At 37.3% G+C, this 17,239-nt stretch overlaps 1 protein-coding gene across 2 annotated transcripts; it reads left to right on the top strand.

Moving 5' to 3' along the window:
* The first annotated feature begins 4,455 nt into the window (after positions 1–4,455).
* LOC123315583 lies at positions 4,456–17,156 on the top strand. Of its 2 annotated transcripts, XM_044901338.1 has the most exons (7): positions 4,456–9,640; positions 10,588–10,656; positions 12,766–13,092; positions 14,105–14,220; positions 14,296–14,350; positions 15,356–15,686; positions 17,042–17,156. In XM_044901338.1, the coding sequence occupies exons 1-6, from the start codon at positions 4,486–4,488 to the stop codon at positions 15,643–15,645; spliced, it is 6,012 nt and encodes a 2,003-aa protein (XP_044757273.1). In that variant the 5' UTR covers positions 4,456–4,485; the 3' UTR covers positions 15,646–15,686; positions 17,042–17,156. The 2 variants fall into 2 exon arrangements, with proteins under 2 accessions (XP_044757273.1, XP_044757272.1); XM_044901337.1 differs by having other exon boundaries at positions 14,105–14,350.
* Positions 17,157–17,239: the final 83 nt, after the last annotated feature.

Here is a 17,239-nt window from a genome sequence, read left to right on the forward strand (position 1 = left end):
GTCATTTGTCATGGCTAGACAGATCAAGTATCGAGTGAGTTACGAAAATGTTACCATTACTGGATACAGAGTATATCTGCCAAAAATGTAGTAAAAATACAGTATTAAGTTATTTGTACTCATTGGAGGGAGAAGTTGGCAGGTTTGGAGGGTCCGACCTACACTCTCAGCAACCTGTAATCTGTATTTGTACTGATGTAATGTAATGTTTTGTGCCACTTTGAAAAAACAATTTAGCATCAGAAGTGTGTCTTTGTCACGAGAGTTCTTGTCTCTTTTACTGGGTGTTGGAGTGCCACAATCCGTAAAGCAGTTGATAGTGCTGATTAAGTTTACCTAATATTAAAACAGAAGAAGAAATTATGTTTTTTCGCCACATATTTTGTTGCCGCATGCGGAGTAGGCTCTCTATGAGCGATCTTGTATGGATTTTTCTTTTAATCTTTCACATGGTTTTGCAATCCAAAAATTTAATTTCTCTCAGAACTTATAACAGAGTGGGTAAAAGAAGCTATTCTTGTTGTTTATTTTTTTGTTTTCAATGCTTAGGTTTTAGGTGAAATTAATCCGAAGAGGGAAATGCATTTTTGATTATAAAAAACGATATGTACATTATCAAGTTACCCTTTCCAATTCAGTAAAATATGCTATAGTCTACTTAGATATTAATGTCTGAAGAAAATATTCTGGAATCACGGCAGGTTTGTGGAATCAGTACTGCGAATAAGGTGTATGGGAATCCTGGATGAATATATATACCGAAAGCGTTTTTTTCCATATTGAGAATAAATATCAGAATGCCTACCTGGATGATCACGTCACCTCAAACTATATCTTTTGTTTGTTTTCCGATAGGTCTCGTAACGTCAGTCAAAATTCAAATAGTGTACGTCATTACATCTCAAAATTGTCTGTGTTAGGAATTTTAAAGTTAAAGCATAATGAAAACCAGTAAATCAAAAAAATGTATGGTGTCAAATCCGGAAAATTTCAACCCGCCTCAAGTTGTATCGAATTCCAATTTGAATCAGCAATTTTGGCATTCGCTCAAAGATACTATAAACACGAAGAAAGAAAATCAATCTATAAAAGGGAGGATCTTCACTGCTAAACGAATACTGACTCCAATTATACAGCAGTTGATGAAAGATGCTTTGGAGCAGATAGACTCGGAAGACGTGGAAGAGGCGGAGCTTGGAAAAGAAGTTAAAGTGCTGTACAATAATGTAGAAGCAAAGGACATTTGGCATGTTCATGCAGATCATGGCGCTGACGGAGAGGAATGGGCAATGCGAATATTGAGAGAAATAAGTCGTGATTTCGAGCAACCATTCGATAGGCTACATAAAAAAGTTGATGATAATGGAACTGAGGATCAACAGTCCCCCAAAGATATTCTCCTGAATAAGAGATTGCTCACGAAAATGGTGGCTATTCATCAACATCTAGGTAATATTATAGAACGCTTGAAGGAAAAATGCAACTCGAGAAAGAGTACAGATGTAGATAGAACTACATCCAATTATGTTAGAAATCAAGCAATGAAGGCAGAAATACATAAATTGCTGGAAACAACTTGGCCCGCCTCGGGAAAACCAATGGACGGAGTAATCAAGTCATATAATTTGCAATCTCTTGGTGTAAGTCAACCAAATGATGCATTTCCACCTCAAAGAAAATTTAGCCGTTCTGATGAAAGGAGGAATATGTTGAGAGTTGAGAACGCTTGTTCTCCCATTAATTTAGAAAATGTAGAAAAAGCAGGTAAGCCGTTTCTTTCTTTAAAACCCCAGCTTTTCCCATTAGACATTACTTTACATGACATAAGCTGGCTTATCAATGACTGCTCGTGAATATTCATAGTTGCGGTTCCAGGAGTGATTTTGAGGGAGGGGGCATAATTTTATATTTGAAATTCTGTAAGGTGTTTAATATAAAATAGGTATATCTTAGTAATTGTTATATAAGCTATATGTTTGAAAGGAAAACTACATCGAAACTTCTTGTTTGAGGAGGGAAATAAAATAATTCTTCGCGATATTCGAAAGAATATTAATAAGTTCTCAAAGAGCAACTCTTCTAGTATCTAATATCTCTAAATTTCATTGAGCTCGGTGCAATTCGTCTTGACGACCCCATCTTTTTGGGAATTTTTCGAAGGACAAATTTCGATACTCGTATCTTCCAGAAAAATCTTGCTAGATCTAAGGCGGAGCGCCCACCAAAGTAGCGTAGCACTGACATGGCACTAACATGACAAAAGCGATGCATAATTTTCAGATATCGTACATGTGAGTGAAGTGTCAGTTGCGTGAAATATGTCCTTCTGAGTTCATATCTGAAAATTATGCATCGCCTTTGTCATGTATGTGCCATGTCATTGCTACACTACTTTGGTGGGCGCTCCACCTACATATTATACAAAAGAGCAATCTCTTCTGGAAGTAAATATCCGAAAAAAGGGGGGCCCACAATGACAATTTTTTCGTCGCATTGATAATGTTCAACAATCTTTTCTTACCTACCTATCTGCTACGTTTACTTTTCCCCCTTAAGGTTTTTCGATCAGTCAAAAGCTGCTTTACGACGTTGGCGTTTCCTACCATACGCTTTTCGAAGAAAACAAAAACGATATTGGAAACAAAGAGATCGTCATCAAGTGCCTAGAGGATCTGGAAAAAGTGAGGACGTATTTGGAATCGCTTCGCGACGATAAGGACTGCGAGAAACCCAAGTTTTCAGACTTGGAATCCTGCAAGAACTACGAATGTCTAGAGAGTCAGCCTCATCTTCATTCTAAACATCACAAAGTTCCGATGGTTCTGAAGCTGAATAAGGTATGTCGTTTCGTTCATATTATTGATGGTGTTTTCGAAAGCAGCTGGGAAATTCCTCACACGTAAAAAACGAAGTATGTGTGCTACAACTCTACAGGGTTTTTCATTATTTGTTAATACTTGTGAAAACATTCGAGGGGTGATTCCTTGTCAAAAAATATTGTGAGTCTATCATATAAACTTTTTTTTGAGGCCCTTGCTTAGATACAGACAACTAAAGGTAAATTCTGAAGAGCAATTAAAAATTTTTTTTTCAGAAACGCGAAAACTGACAAAAATGAAATTTAGCTAGGGAGCATGATATTCGCCTACAAGGGAAAGTTCGGAGATGATTCTAGCCTAATTCTTCGGGAAGCTGTATCTAAGCAGGGGCTACTTAAAAAAATATTGAAAGACCCACACTATTCTCTGACTAGGATTCACCCCTAAAATTTTTTTTGCAACCAATCATCAACGACCTGTATAGCCGTCGATGAACGATGCATGAAAGCTGATGGTGATAACCGATTCTTATGTATCCAAAGATTGCATTTGACTTTTGGTACAGAAACTTGCTGATTAAAAAGGTCAGTAAAAAATAATTGGTTGAAATAAATACATGACATGGGAGAAAAGAAATTTCAGAACATCAATGAACGCGACCACTGCTGGCCCCATGCCGTCAAAAAACAAGTTTCTGAGCTACATCCACCCTGTCATTATCTTTTATTAAATCAAAATCCTCGAAAAAGTGCAGGTCTATTTCTTGCCATGAAATTTTTGTTCCTGATTTGTATGTTAATAGTATAGAAGAACACAGGATACTGTTGAAGATATATCTAAGCATCGATCCTTCTATTTTCAAACAGATGGGTATATCGTACTGTTATTACTTTATTGTTTCGCCAATTTTTTCTTACTGATCTTATTTTTTTTTTACTTTCATCTAACTCCACCGACATTGAGACTCGAATGGAATATATGGCAGGATAAACCGCTTCTGGCTTCGAATTTTTCTTCCGCTTATAGTGTGATTTCGTCATAAAATTCTTCTTTGCAGCACGCCGATGAGAACGAGCGCAATAGCGATCTGATAATAGGAATTCCGAGCCTAACCTCAAGCACTCCAGACGTGCACATCCTGTTGAACACCAAAGATCAACAGGTCGACATCAAACCGGCGACCGAACGCACCGATCGTACCAAAAACCAAAACAAAACCTCGTACAGAATATCCAGGATTCCCAAACCCGTCGACGACAAGAGACGAGGCGAACTGGGAAGCTTCGCCAGCAGCAATTCCATGAGAATCACGCTCGAAAATAAGGAAACTTCCCGTAGAAAAGCCGCCGCCAATCTACTGATTTTCGATCCTGATGACCCCTGCAACTCAATCATCAAAATGAAGGAGCAGAAGAATGGAGAGCTTAACGATTCCAGATCAGTCGTAAGTAGTACCGGTTTCTCACTGAAGTGTCAGGAGATCCTGATTGTAGAGCTAATATTCTGCTGCATTGGAGGAAAAATCAACAGATTAATGCTCAATTGTACGTGCTTACTTGCGCAATGGGTTCGCAAACCCGGCAATTCCAGATTTACCTGTCTACTTATAACGAAAGTTTTTAAATTGGTATTGATCCGTTATTATTCATTACCAGGGGCTGAAACAATGATGAAACCTTCTGTTATATTCCGTTTTTACGTGGTGAAAAACTGCATATGGAGAAGAGCATATGAAGCACTCAAGTTCAACCATGAAGGATTCCTTGATAACTATATCCGCCGTATATTGAATTTCACTTCATCCATCAAAGGATCTCTGAAAGGTACATTGGAAAATAAGAAAAAATACCTCGAGAAAAACATTCACCAACATATCTTTGATTCCTACACACCTAAAGAGGGGATCATACACGAAGTGTATTTTTTTGAGTGTTTCAAAGAAACCGAGAAAAAGGAAAATTGTGCAGCTCCAAAAAAATGGGACGAGAAATCTCAGAATGTAGCAGCTTACCCCGTGTGGACGATAAAAAGATCCAAATATTATAGTGTACCACAGACTAAAAATGTGACTGAAGTAGTTCCTGAGCGACAAGTCGAAGAAAAGGAGCATCAGGGAGATTCTGAATCCTTGAAACTGGAAGATGATTCTTTGGAGGATGTGGTTGAACCAATCAAGGACAACGAAAGTCAAATGCAAGTATCCCAAGTGAGCGTACTTAGCATGGAATTGCCAAGAGAAGTGGAATCAGACGCTGAAGCAGATAATGTCCCAAAAAAGAAAGAGATAAGAAGAAAAGTCTCGTTCAGAGACGAGGTCGACATTTCCGGTTTTGAACGGAATAATTCAGAAGATCGAAATCTGGACACCGAGGAGTACAAGAACTATCCAGAATCGGCAGAATGCGACCAAAACTTCTACGAAGACGTCAATTATACATTGGAAAAATCTCCCTCACTGGACTTGCAAGAAGACGCGAAACAGTTGACGTCAAGAATTTCTGATCTGTTGATGACGGATTCCCTGATGCAGATGGCTGAGGTGATACCTAACGCAACCGAAAAACTGAAATCGTCAATGAAGAAAACATCTGTCAAAAATTTGAATCTGACCGAATCCGCAAGAGAGGTCTTGGCCAAACTGTCTAGATCTTTCGTGGACGAAGGGTATACGAAAACCTCTGGGATAATATCGATAGATTTTGTGCCTCAGTTTTACGACCAAGAAGGCAATCCGATTACTGAAATTCGTAACTTCGATGGCGACGTACTGTTTAAGTTATACAATAAAAACGTAGATGAACTAAATTCTGTCCTTTTCGATTCTGAAGGTGTGTTCCTCAAGAACAGATACGATGCTAATGGCAAACGAATCAAAGCTGTGTACGATGTAGATGGCAGAATAATCAGACGTATATCACAGATCAACGATGATATTAAAAGTATCCAAACAGATTTGGAGAACGTTGAATATTACGATTATAAAGGTAAACCTATACAAAAGTTGTACGATTCTTCTGGCTATGAGATCAAAACAGTGGGTAAAGATTTAACCTCAAAAATTTTCGACGCGGATGGTACACTTCACAAGAACATTTATACAAGAAAAGGAAGAAGAATTGATGCTGTCTTCGACTCTCACGGACGTCTTATAGGAAAGACTTCGAACAGTCAGTTGGAACCAGTTGTGAGGAGCGAGATAAGGGTAGCAAAAATGGACGGTGATTCCTTGAATAAATTATTCGAGGGCGACAACAAACCTTCTAAGATTGAGAAAAACGATAATGATAATCCCCATAAGAGGGAGAGATCTCCGAAGAGGTTGTTCGACCAGGAAGGAAATCCCCTCATTGGTGTGTACGACAAGAAGGGGAAACCCATCAAACTAACATCGTCAGGAGAAGCCGATGAACTTCTACCTTTCCTATTTGACGATAAAGGAAAACTGCAAAGTAAACGATTCGATTCCAAAGGAAAAGAACTGAAAGCGGTGTTTGGGGAAGATGGTAAGGCTATCAGCGAGATGTCCATAGCTTGGTTGAATGAACTCTTGGCGAACAGTAAGCTCGACAGTCCGAAAACTAAAAAGAAAGGATCGTTCTTCAAAAGGAATACCAAATCTAAAACAAGACCGCAAAGGTTGTGCGATATCGAAAAGCTGTACGATTCAAAAGGAAAAGTCATCACCAGCATATTCGATTCAAAAGGAAAACCATTAGTAGTATCCACATCTGGCGATGCAAATAAATTGATTCCATTCTTATTTGACAGTGACGGAAAATTCGTCAGAAAATCATACGACTCAGAGAAGCGTAGGCTGAGATGTGTATATGGAAAAGACGGAAATGTAATAAACTCAATTTCAGTCACTTACTTGCAAAGAATCGTAACGAAATTGGATAAGGATCAAAATGAGTTGAATGAAGATAATAATCAGCAGAAGCAAGACGAGGAAAATGTGAGCTCTCTCAAAGTTTCCGAAGAAAAGGTTGAAAATGAGGAAGTTAAATCAAGCCATAGTCTCGATTGTTTCGAAAAAGTTCCCGACCAACTTTTCGACCAAGACGGTGATGTTTTGACCGAAATTTTTGATAGTGAAGGTAACGCGTTAGCAGCCTCATCTTCAGGAAACGCGTGGAAATTGCTGCCTCATTTGTTCGACCACAAAGGACAGTTCCTGAAGAACCGTTTCGATAAGAAGAAAAGAGAATTGAAAGCCGTTTACAATAAAGAAGGTGACAATTTAAACGACGATCTTTCATCCGTGATAAAAGTAACAGTGGCTAAATCTTCCGCTGATAAAGAAGATTCTGACAAAAAACCTGAGGAAGAGAAACCGGGAAACGAGGTAGAAATGAAAAAGGATTGCGAATACAACAAGAGTGGGTTGAACGATGGTGTTCAAAATGAACAAAAAGAGTCAAACACGAAACTGATCAAAACAGTTTCTTTTATTTCCTCAACAGAGACACCTTCCAAGATAAATGCAACGAGAAAAAAGTCGTCGAATCCAGAACAAGTTGAGCTGGTAAAACAGAAAGGGAAACACGATAGGAAACAACTTAAACCAACCACTTCCATCACGGAAAAGCAAAGTATCAACCAGAAGTTTGACAAAACTGAGGTGCCGTTAAAGGCAGGTGAATCCATCTATAGATTTTATGACGAAAGGGGAAACGCAATCACGGAAGTTTATGATTCCAAAGGGCGAAAATTGATCAGAACGAGATCAGAGGATGTGGAGCTGTTGTCCAAGTATCTTTTCGACAAAAAAGGATTCTTGTTCGAGAACATTTATGATCGAAAAGGAAGGAGAATAACGAACATTTTCGACGACCAGAGGAGAAATATAAGCAGAATTTCGATACCATCTGTTATTTCAGGGGACAATATTTTGAGTAGGCAGCACGAAAAGAACGAAAAGATACCAGGAAGTGTCTACGATAAGAATGGAAATTTGGTCAAGAAAATCTTTGACAAAAAAGGACACCCTCTTATGATAACGAAGCTTGCTAAGTTGGAGGATTTGGCTCCTATCATTTTTGATGAGAAAGGGGTCAGAAGGAGAATATTTGATAAATCAGGGAACGAGATAGGATCCGTCTATGACTATAAAGGAAACGAGCTAAAAAGATTTTCAACATCAAAGAAACCGAAGTCTGCGTCTGACTGCAGGGAAACGAGGATATTCAGCAAATCTGGAAGACCTCTTCGTAACTTCTACGATTCTGAAGGTACCCTTATAATTGCCTTGTACAACGACTATGGTAAAACGTTGTGCAGTGTCAGGAAAGGAGTCGATAATGTCGAGAAATTGTCGAAATTCTTCTTCGACAAGGAAGGACAGTTTCTACGAGGTAGGTTCTACAACTTCAGAGGACAAATGATCAAACACGTCTACGATTCCGATAATAACATCGTTCGGAGTATAAAGAAAACGGCTTCTAGAAAGATTGCCCATTACAAATATTCCAATCGCGATGGGGAAAAAAATCACAGGAAGCATACTAACAAAATGAATCCAAGGGACCAAACATCCAAGCACAAACAGAGAAACTATCACGGAAAGAGTGAAGTTCGGCCTGTCGAAAACGTGACAGGTACCTTCTCTTCACAATCTGATACCATACTCAACCCAGCAACTCCTTTGGTACAACGTTCGATGTCAGCTTATTCTTTGAGAGATTACCCTAAACGCAAAGAGATCAGGGCTCAAAGTGCAGCTTCCTCCACTTCCCTAACCAATATGTCGATCAAGAAGTTCTACGACGAACACGGAAGACTTCTGACAGGAGTATACAACTCCAAGACTAGACTCCTGGGGTACTCCGCCAGTGGCAATGCCAGGGTCTTAGCCCCCTACCTGTTCGACACGAAGGGAAATTTCATTTCGGGTAGGTTCAACTTGGACAGGAAGCCCCTGAAAAATATTTACGATTCTAGCGGTAAACTGGTCGAGAAAATATCCAAGCCCATTCTGAACAAGACCAAGGAGGCGACGAAAGCGTCGAAAAAATCGAGAGGGTTCAAGTTTCACGATCTGAACGGCGATGAGATCACCAGCGTCTACGATCTTCGTGGTGAGAAGATTCTCGATGTCACGGGAAGTTGCGAGAAAATCGCTAATTTGTTCGACAAGAATGGAAATTTCAAGAGGAATTTGTACAACTATAGAGGCTCCGAATTGAAAGTTTACGGAGTTTGTCAGGAGAGTGTTAGGAGAGGGTCATCCATGGAGGACGATATTGATCAAAAGGAAGACGAGAAACGATCCAAGGGCCGGTTTTCCGTTCTGAGCAGTTTCAAAGACAAAATTCTGACCGTGATTTTCGATAACCAACACAGACTATCTCATAGACTTTCTCCGCAATCGTTAAAGAAAAAAGCACGCCAGTACATGGAGGGTGAAAGGGGTAAACTCCAAGGCATACCGAAGAGAAAATCAAATTTATACGATAAAAATCTGAATTTGATAAAAGATATCTACGATGACCGTGGGAAAATCATAAGAAAACTTTACAATTCGGATGGTGAAGTCATCGAAGAACTTTACTCTGTTTCCGGCACTCTGGTGAAAAACAACGTGCTCAAGCATATGTTCGAGGAAGACGTATTCACCCCCAAGGTTTTCAATTCAGAGGGCAACTTGATATCCACAATTTACGCGAATAGGAAGGTCTTGAAGAAAGTGTTCGATGAGCATGGCGGGCCAGCGAAAGTCGATTCAGATTTGATTTATCTGGTCAGCGATCGTTCACTTCCGGATGATGCCAGTCCAGAGACCTCGAAATCGGAGACGAAGCAAGTGAACTATTTCTCCGAAGGTAAATTCTCATGGTTTTTCACGAAATTAAGGAATGAGATGTAATGGATTGTCGAAAATAAATCGATTGCAAAGGAAGATTTCTCTTTCAGTTGTCGATATTCGGGTTGATATCTTGGATTGGATTCAAAAAACATAAATTCAAATCTTGGACGAAGTAGCTCAAAAAAACCATGGGGACCTTTTTGTTGATCAGTGTTAGAAAGCGATCGTTATATTTTCCATACTTTTTTTTTGTCAATTCATGCGATGTTTGGTCCGAGAAATATGAACCCTAGAAATCTGGAAAGCCAGAGTTTCATTGGATAAGATTGAGTTATTGGATAATGAGCTTCCAGATAGAAAAATACGATATAGATGTTGGATATCGTATTATAGTATGCAGTGAGTTTAAAACTACTGTGAATTCATACTGATTCAAAAGTAAATTCAAAAAAAATATATTCTAAATTCTCAAAAAACAATTTCAGGTCTGATGTAGATTTACTCAATTTCAGGGCTCATCATTAGGAAAGGAAGTATAACTAATTATCCATATAATTCCAGATCGAAAAAAGAATTTTCCGGATATTCTGCTGGATTTTTCAATATTTTGGCATCAGAGCAATGAAAAGAATAAAAGTAAATTTATACAAATAAAATACTAACAATGCATTCAATGAAATTATAAGATGGTCTATTTCGATTATTCGAATCAAAAGTGGGGCTAAGTCATAATCCAAAACTGCCGTTTTTAGATCTATCTTTTTATTCCACAACTCAGACCAATCAATCTCCGTTATCATTTATTTTCATCGATAGTCCACTTAGGTTGGGGATAACTATAATCACCATGAAAAACTTCAGCAGTCTGCATATCCTCCAATTCAGCAGATCAATGTAGTGACATAGTGTAGATCGATATTTCAAATTGAAGAATTATGCTTCAGGATGGCCTTTCATTTGTAGGTAGCTCATATCCTTTTCCAGAAGGACAAAACCAAAATAGACAAATCAAAAATCAACAGTTAATAGAAGGTGAGTGTGTTATTTAAGAAATATGAAGAATTTTCGTGAGGTCGGCGTTTTGATTGTAATTTTATCGGGTTAATTAGTAGTCTTTGTTTTTAATGCTTGTTCATCTATATGCCTATATTATAGATTATGTATTCAAGTATGTTTTTTAGATTTATTTTCATTAAATGGATGGCAAAATTAAAATTTTTGTTTTATAATTCTTATAATGAAAGATACCATATGTATATCTGAAAGTTAAGTCAATATTTTTCCTTCGTTAAATTAGAAGCGCAGGGGTGTCAATAGCCGGTACTGACATTCACGTGATTTATGTCATAATTATGCGATTTGTCAGCCGCTACTAAGATGTCTAAAAACATGTTGTATGCACTGATTAGATTTTGTTTTTTCATCTTTGGAAATAAGAGATAAGTTTCGTTTTTCCCACTGTAAGTAGCGCTATTTAGAAATTGACAGTTGTCAATTGATATTTGAAAATGATTTGAATATATTCCTACGACTTGCGAATGTGCTGCGATTATGGGTGTGTAAAAATGTATTAGTTTCGAGAAAGGGTGTACAACATTCATTCATTCAACATGTAGTTCAGTTTTCTGTCTGGATAATCAAGAACTACAGCTAAGAAGTGTTGGACTATCACCCTATTAGTTGTTGGAATTTGAGGCAGAACCAAATCAGATGAACGAACATTCGGGACAGATACAGCTAAGAGTTTTAAGGCAACTTCAGCGATATTTTATCGAAGGAACTGTATTTGAAAATACTCAATGTGAATTGTGAGCATTAAGAATATTAAGAAACAGAAATACATGAATCTATTCAAGCCTGTTCTTCAAATATTTTTCACGAGAATAGTGAAAATTCCGTTTACGTCAATTGAATATATTGTAGGTATATTTCGCCAATTGACTGTGTTTATTAAAATCATGTTGAATTATCCTCCTCATGAATACAATTTGTCAAACAGAAATTATCTTGAAGAAGTACTCCTGCGAATCCTTCGATAGTGTTGAAATATCTGCAGATTCGTTTTTACAAGGAAAATTTAAGTGTAAATCTCAAATAATTCCTTAACATTTAACGAAATAGTTCAGTTCATTTTTTTTTTGGATTCGTTGATCGGGATTACAGATTACTGTAATTTGTGATCGATATCAACGCAGAACAAAATAAAACGAGATAGTTTCATTAGACTTTCTTTGATAGAACAAGGATAGAACATGGTGGCGCCGCTACGAAACAAATCTCTTATTTCCGATTTGGTCTAACGTCATTTCATTCAAAAATTGACGAGTGCATACACCATGTTTTTAGACATCTTAGCCGCTACCAATGGTTAAGACACCAAGCAAAATGTCTTCAACAAAATAAAACTATATAGACTAGAATTCGTTTACATCCACAAAATATATGATCTATTTTGCTTCAGGTTGCATGATTCATTGTAATGGAAGGAGTACGAGTTCTTCTTACTTAATTTATTTACATTTCTAGATTCTAGAAAGTACAGAATACAAGCAGCCTTGAGTTTAAAAAGTTTCTTACGCTTAGTGACACTCCATAGGTATTCCAAAGTCGAGCTTTGATTACAAAAAATATTTCGTCGGGAACATTCATTACGAATTACATTGTTGGAAATTTTGAACTGTTTTGGTTGATATTCTTTGCAATTGCTCGAAAAACAAGTTAATGTTCATGTATCATTTGAATTAATCGTGAATTTCATCAAACTCTATTAAAGTTAAGTTTATACCTACAGCAATTAAAATGAAATGAAATAAGGAACAAAGTAAAAAACTCTTATTGGCAGATAGTGATAACGTAACGTTATCACATCTATATACATATTCAGGAATGTAGTCTTACATGAATATTGTCTGCATCCACTTTATAATTTAAATTTGTTAATTGCATTTTAACACCATACATTTGTTTCCACACCGAGAGCACCAAATGCACTAAATGAAAATTGGTGCACACTAAATGAATATTGTCTGCATCCACTTTATAATTTAAATTTGTTAATTGCATTTTAACACCATACATTTGTTTCCACACCGAGAGCACCAAATGCACTAAATGAAAATTGGTTCGTGAACGTTTTTATAGAACGAGATTATGAAGCTGAAATGGAAGTCGCCTTCAATAGATATTCAAGAAGGAGAACCGACAATTGCATCTGCGAACATTGTCAAAAAATGGGTAGGAACAGAAATAATATCGTTCAGTTTGGGGAGAATATCTTGAGTAGACTGAGTAGGTTCACTCTTCCTTTGAGCAAATTTTTATCTGGGAATTTTTTGAGAAGATACGATTCCGACGAATTTGACGGCGATATTGACAGCCTGGAGACCCTCATTGATCAGGCGAGGAAATCGAATGCTCGTGAAGGAACCGAAGACTCGGATAAGGAATATTATAGTAGAAGTTCAAGTGGTGAGTGAATTTCTATGATACTATAAAGGATTCGATGAAATTCATGTGATACTAGTCCTTATTCCCGATACTTGAGAAATACAGTGTCCCAGATGTCAACAGGTGAAAGGTTAGGTCCTAATGTATATTAAAAAAAATTAAAAGTTCTAAGTACTTTGTTTTGAAAATTATAGATCGAAAATGTTACTTTTTGCCCTTTCAAATAATTTGAAATTAATAGGTAGGTACTTAGCCTAGCTTAATAACTGTCTATACTGAAAAAAAAAGTACAATGCGAGTATGGCAAATCACCTTAAAAGTTGGTGCAATTAATAAGAATTCTGAAATGGCATGACTCTTGCTCATAGGCGGAAATAAACATTTTTTGTGGGGGGGGGCACCCCTTAGGGAGGTCTGAGGTGATCGCCCCCGAGGTAAAGATGTTGGGTGGAGAAGATGTGCAAAAATTCTAGAAATGGCTAAAAAAAACGAAAAAGCTCCAGAATAACTGCTTCTTACTGTTGTTTTCCCATTTCTCTTCTTTTCTGGGGGGGGGGCACCATGGGCATCTAGGGGGGCACGGCCCCCCCTGCCCCCCCCTTATTTCCCCCTGTCTTGCTAATTTATGTTTTGAATGGTGGACAAGTATTTTTTCTGCAAAGATCCCAATTTCAAATACATTTTTCTGATTTACTTAAAAACGAACTTTGTTACCAACGCTGTTTCTAGTTTGAGTGAGGTCAAATGTTTAAAATTTTTAAGAATACATAAATATCAGAATATATCATAAGTCAGAATTTCTGAACACAATGTTTCGGCTAGAGTTCGATATCTGGGACACTCTCTATGTGTTTCCTTTCTTCTCTTTTCGTAATCTCTATATAGCCTATATTATTATGTCGATGAATTTTCTTGACGAGTTTCGTTCATATGTGTCTAAATCTTTGCTATATTCTCCCAAATTAATAATTTACCTCAGAAAATTTATGATCGTGAACGTTGAGCTAATCCAATAATTGAGTTGTTTTTCCAGTTATGCTCGAGAGCGACGAGAATGTTACGATATCGAGAAAAATGATCGAGAAAACCCTCAGAAATTGCGTCCATCTGAACAGCAGCACGAAAGTTCTTGGCAAAGTTTCTGATACGGTACTTCAGCATTTTACTAATCTGATTTTGCAAGATATCGAGCAGAAATTTTATCACAAGCTGAATGTTTTGCAGTGTGGAGGGAGTCGCGAAGATTCCTGTCAAGCCTTCACGTGCGATGGTGAAAATGGTGAGGCAAATCGTTCGTTTTTTCTCTGTATAATTCGAAGAATGAAATTTTCATGCAACTGTGCACAGGAAGTAGGGTTGGTGGTCTGAACAACGTTTCGGAAATTGTTTTCTCATCATCAGGGTACTGTTACGTGAATAAGCTATTTACAAAAAAAAATTTAAACTCATTGAAAAATATGAAATATCGTTATAAAAATTGATTATTGAGTTTTCAAGTATGTATTTATATTATAGTGTAGAAAATTCCCTGTTGCGTTATGGAATCCGCAATTTGGATGAAAAGAAACTGTTTGATATCTTGGTAATATTTTCCTATTATGTCCAGAAACGTTTAAGATTGAAGAATAACGAATCGAAGAGCGTTTCTCTACCCTATATTAGATATTTGTAAGCAGTCCCACCATTACCAGAAGTTCAGCTTGTGGCAGCTTTTGGATCTTTCTGGTATGGGTCAGTGAAGACACCAAGAATCTTTTGCCTCTGACAGTCCAGAGGAGTCTTCTTCCACAGGAAGGTTCTATACTTGACCTTGCTTTGCTGAAAATTGCTCCTTTACAAGCCCAGAAAAAGGGTTTAGGACTAGTATTAACCCTCTTGCCAAGCTTTTTCAGTCTCTTCGATACCACCATGCTCTAGGACCCATAAGAGAGTCACCTATGACCGAGTTGTCTGACCAGTTGCTTTATGGTACTACCAAATACCGAAGACCATCAACCCTTTGGTATTATCGAATCGAATACTCAAAGTTATTACGTAATATTAGCAGAGAAAACTGACTCTTTGAATGTCCTGACCTTCAGTTCTCATGTAGTTTTCGCCCCTTCAAGATTGTTAGAACTTTAAGTTCTGTATCTCATATCGTTGATAAAATGAGAAGAGAGGTATATTCTGTACTACAAGTATTACCTACTAGTATAAAAATTGTTTATTACCAAGCACTCGAGTACACATCCAAAATATCTACAGAAATAAGATTAGTCAAGCATTCAATTGATTTTTTCAGATATTTGCGTTGGAACAGAATTGAAATTCGAAGATTCTCTTATCGGCAGACATATTTCCGCTCAAACCACAGAATTTCCAACCTGTCCGGGAAGGTGCCGTATTTGCGGAAGTTCCATGGAGTGTCTGACCCAGAATTTGGATCCATACGGATGTTTCAATGAGAACTCTATCGGATGGGATAGCGTCAATAACAAAGCGTTTGTATGTAAAGTGCCCAACCTTCAGCCTTTCATAATGACGATGAAAACGAAGATCGAAGCTTTCGAGAAGAATGTCGAAGGAAAGTAGAATCTTCTCGGGAACCCTACGATTTACTCTGTTCATTTTAAGTGAGTATGCAGTATGAAATTTCTGGTTAAGATACAATGGATACGGTTGTCGTAAATATACTTAATTACACCTATTTTAATCCATAGTTACAAGGATATATTGAAATATCCTTAGCCTACTAAAGAACCAAACAAAATTTCAATGTCAAAATATTTTATTACTCAACATATTCTTCTCTTATTTGGATACATTTATTACAGCGAACCTGCAACGTCTCTAGACCTTTCAAAAAAATGTTTCTTCTTGCTCTGCAAACCAGACCTCTACAGTTTTTATTACCTCCTCGTTGGAAGAAAATTGAGTATCAGTTGAGGAAAGAGACGACAGTCGGATGGAGCCAAATCTGGAGGGGTGTCCTAGATTTGTGTACAGGGGCGCTGTCCTGCAAAAACTGAACACCTTTTGATAGCTTTCCGCGTCTTTCCCCTTAAATTTTTTCCAGTAGAGTGGTCAGTAATGTCGAATTGTAATCTCCGGTTATTGTTCTACCCTTATCCAAAAAATCAATCATGATTACTCCATGGCAATCCTAAAAAACTGAAGCAAGAACTTTTCCAGCAGATTTTTGGACACGAGACTTCTTAGGTCTTGGAAAACCAGAGTGTCGCCATTCCATCGATTGTTGCTTTTTTTCTGGATTGTAGAAATGTTCTCAAGTCTCATCCAAAGTAACAATTCGGTTTAATAAGTCTAAATCGTTTTCAAATCGAGCACAGATCGAACGCGATGCTTCTACCCTTGCACGCTTTTGGTCAACATTCAAACATTTAGGGATCCATTTTGCAGTAATTTTTCTTATGTCCAAATTGACGTGAACGCGTTCGTATGAAATATTCAGTGCTTCAGATATCCGTTTCAGCCCAATTCGACGGTTTGATAAAATCATGTCGAACTGCATCGATATTTTTGGGGAGTGACACAGAAACTGGCCTTCCCGATCGGTCATCATCTTCGATGGAAAATTTACCTCTTTTGAAGCTTGCAGTCCGATTTTTCACGGTCACATACGAAGGACATTGATCACCAAGCGTATTAAGCATATCTTCGTAAATCTGCTTACCTCTTAACCCTTTTAAATATATGCAGGTACTTGATGATGGCTCGATACCCCAATTTTTCGATTTCCACAATTTCTGTGGACATCTTGTTTCTTTTAATTTATTGCGTAACTCTGGTTTACTTTCTTGACCTCAAACTTCACACTGACACTTCTGAGTTATTTTTCATTGCTATGGTAACGCAAAATTTTTTTATGCATGGAATTGGTCTAGGCTAACTAGATATCAATACATCCTCGTATTGACTGAAACATTTTATTTGTAATTATATTTTATATCAATTTCTTCATTTTCAGGTGTTTATTTTCGACTACATCAATGTCTTGGCCGAGAAGAAAAGAAGTTGAATCTATGTCTGTAATATTTTTGTTATACTCTCTCATCAAATAAAATATTTGTTTCAATAAATGATTCTATGTTTTCTGTTTTGATAGTAGTGAAAACAAAAAAAAATGAAAAAAGTGTTGGTAATTTCACTGGGAGGTTACAATTTT

This window comes from Coccinella septempunctata, chromosome 6 (genome assembly GCF_907165205.1).
Source record: "Coccinella septempunctata chromosome 6, icCocSept1.1, whole genome shotgun sequence".
Classification (NCBI taxonomy): domain Eukaryota; kingdom Metazoa; phylum Arthropoda; class Insecta; order Coleoptera; family Coccinellidae; genus Coccinella; species Coccinella septempunctata.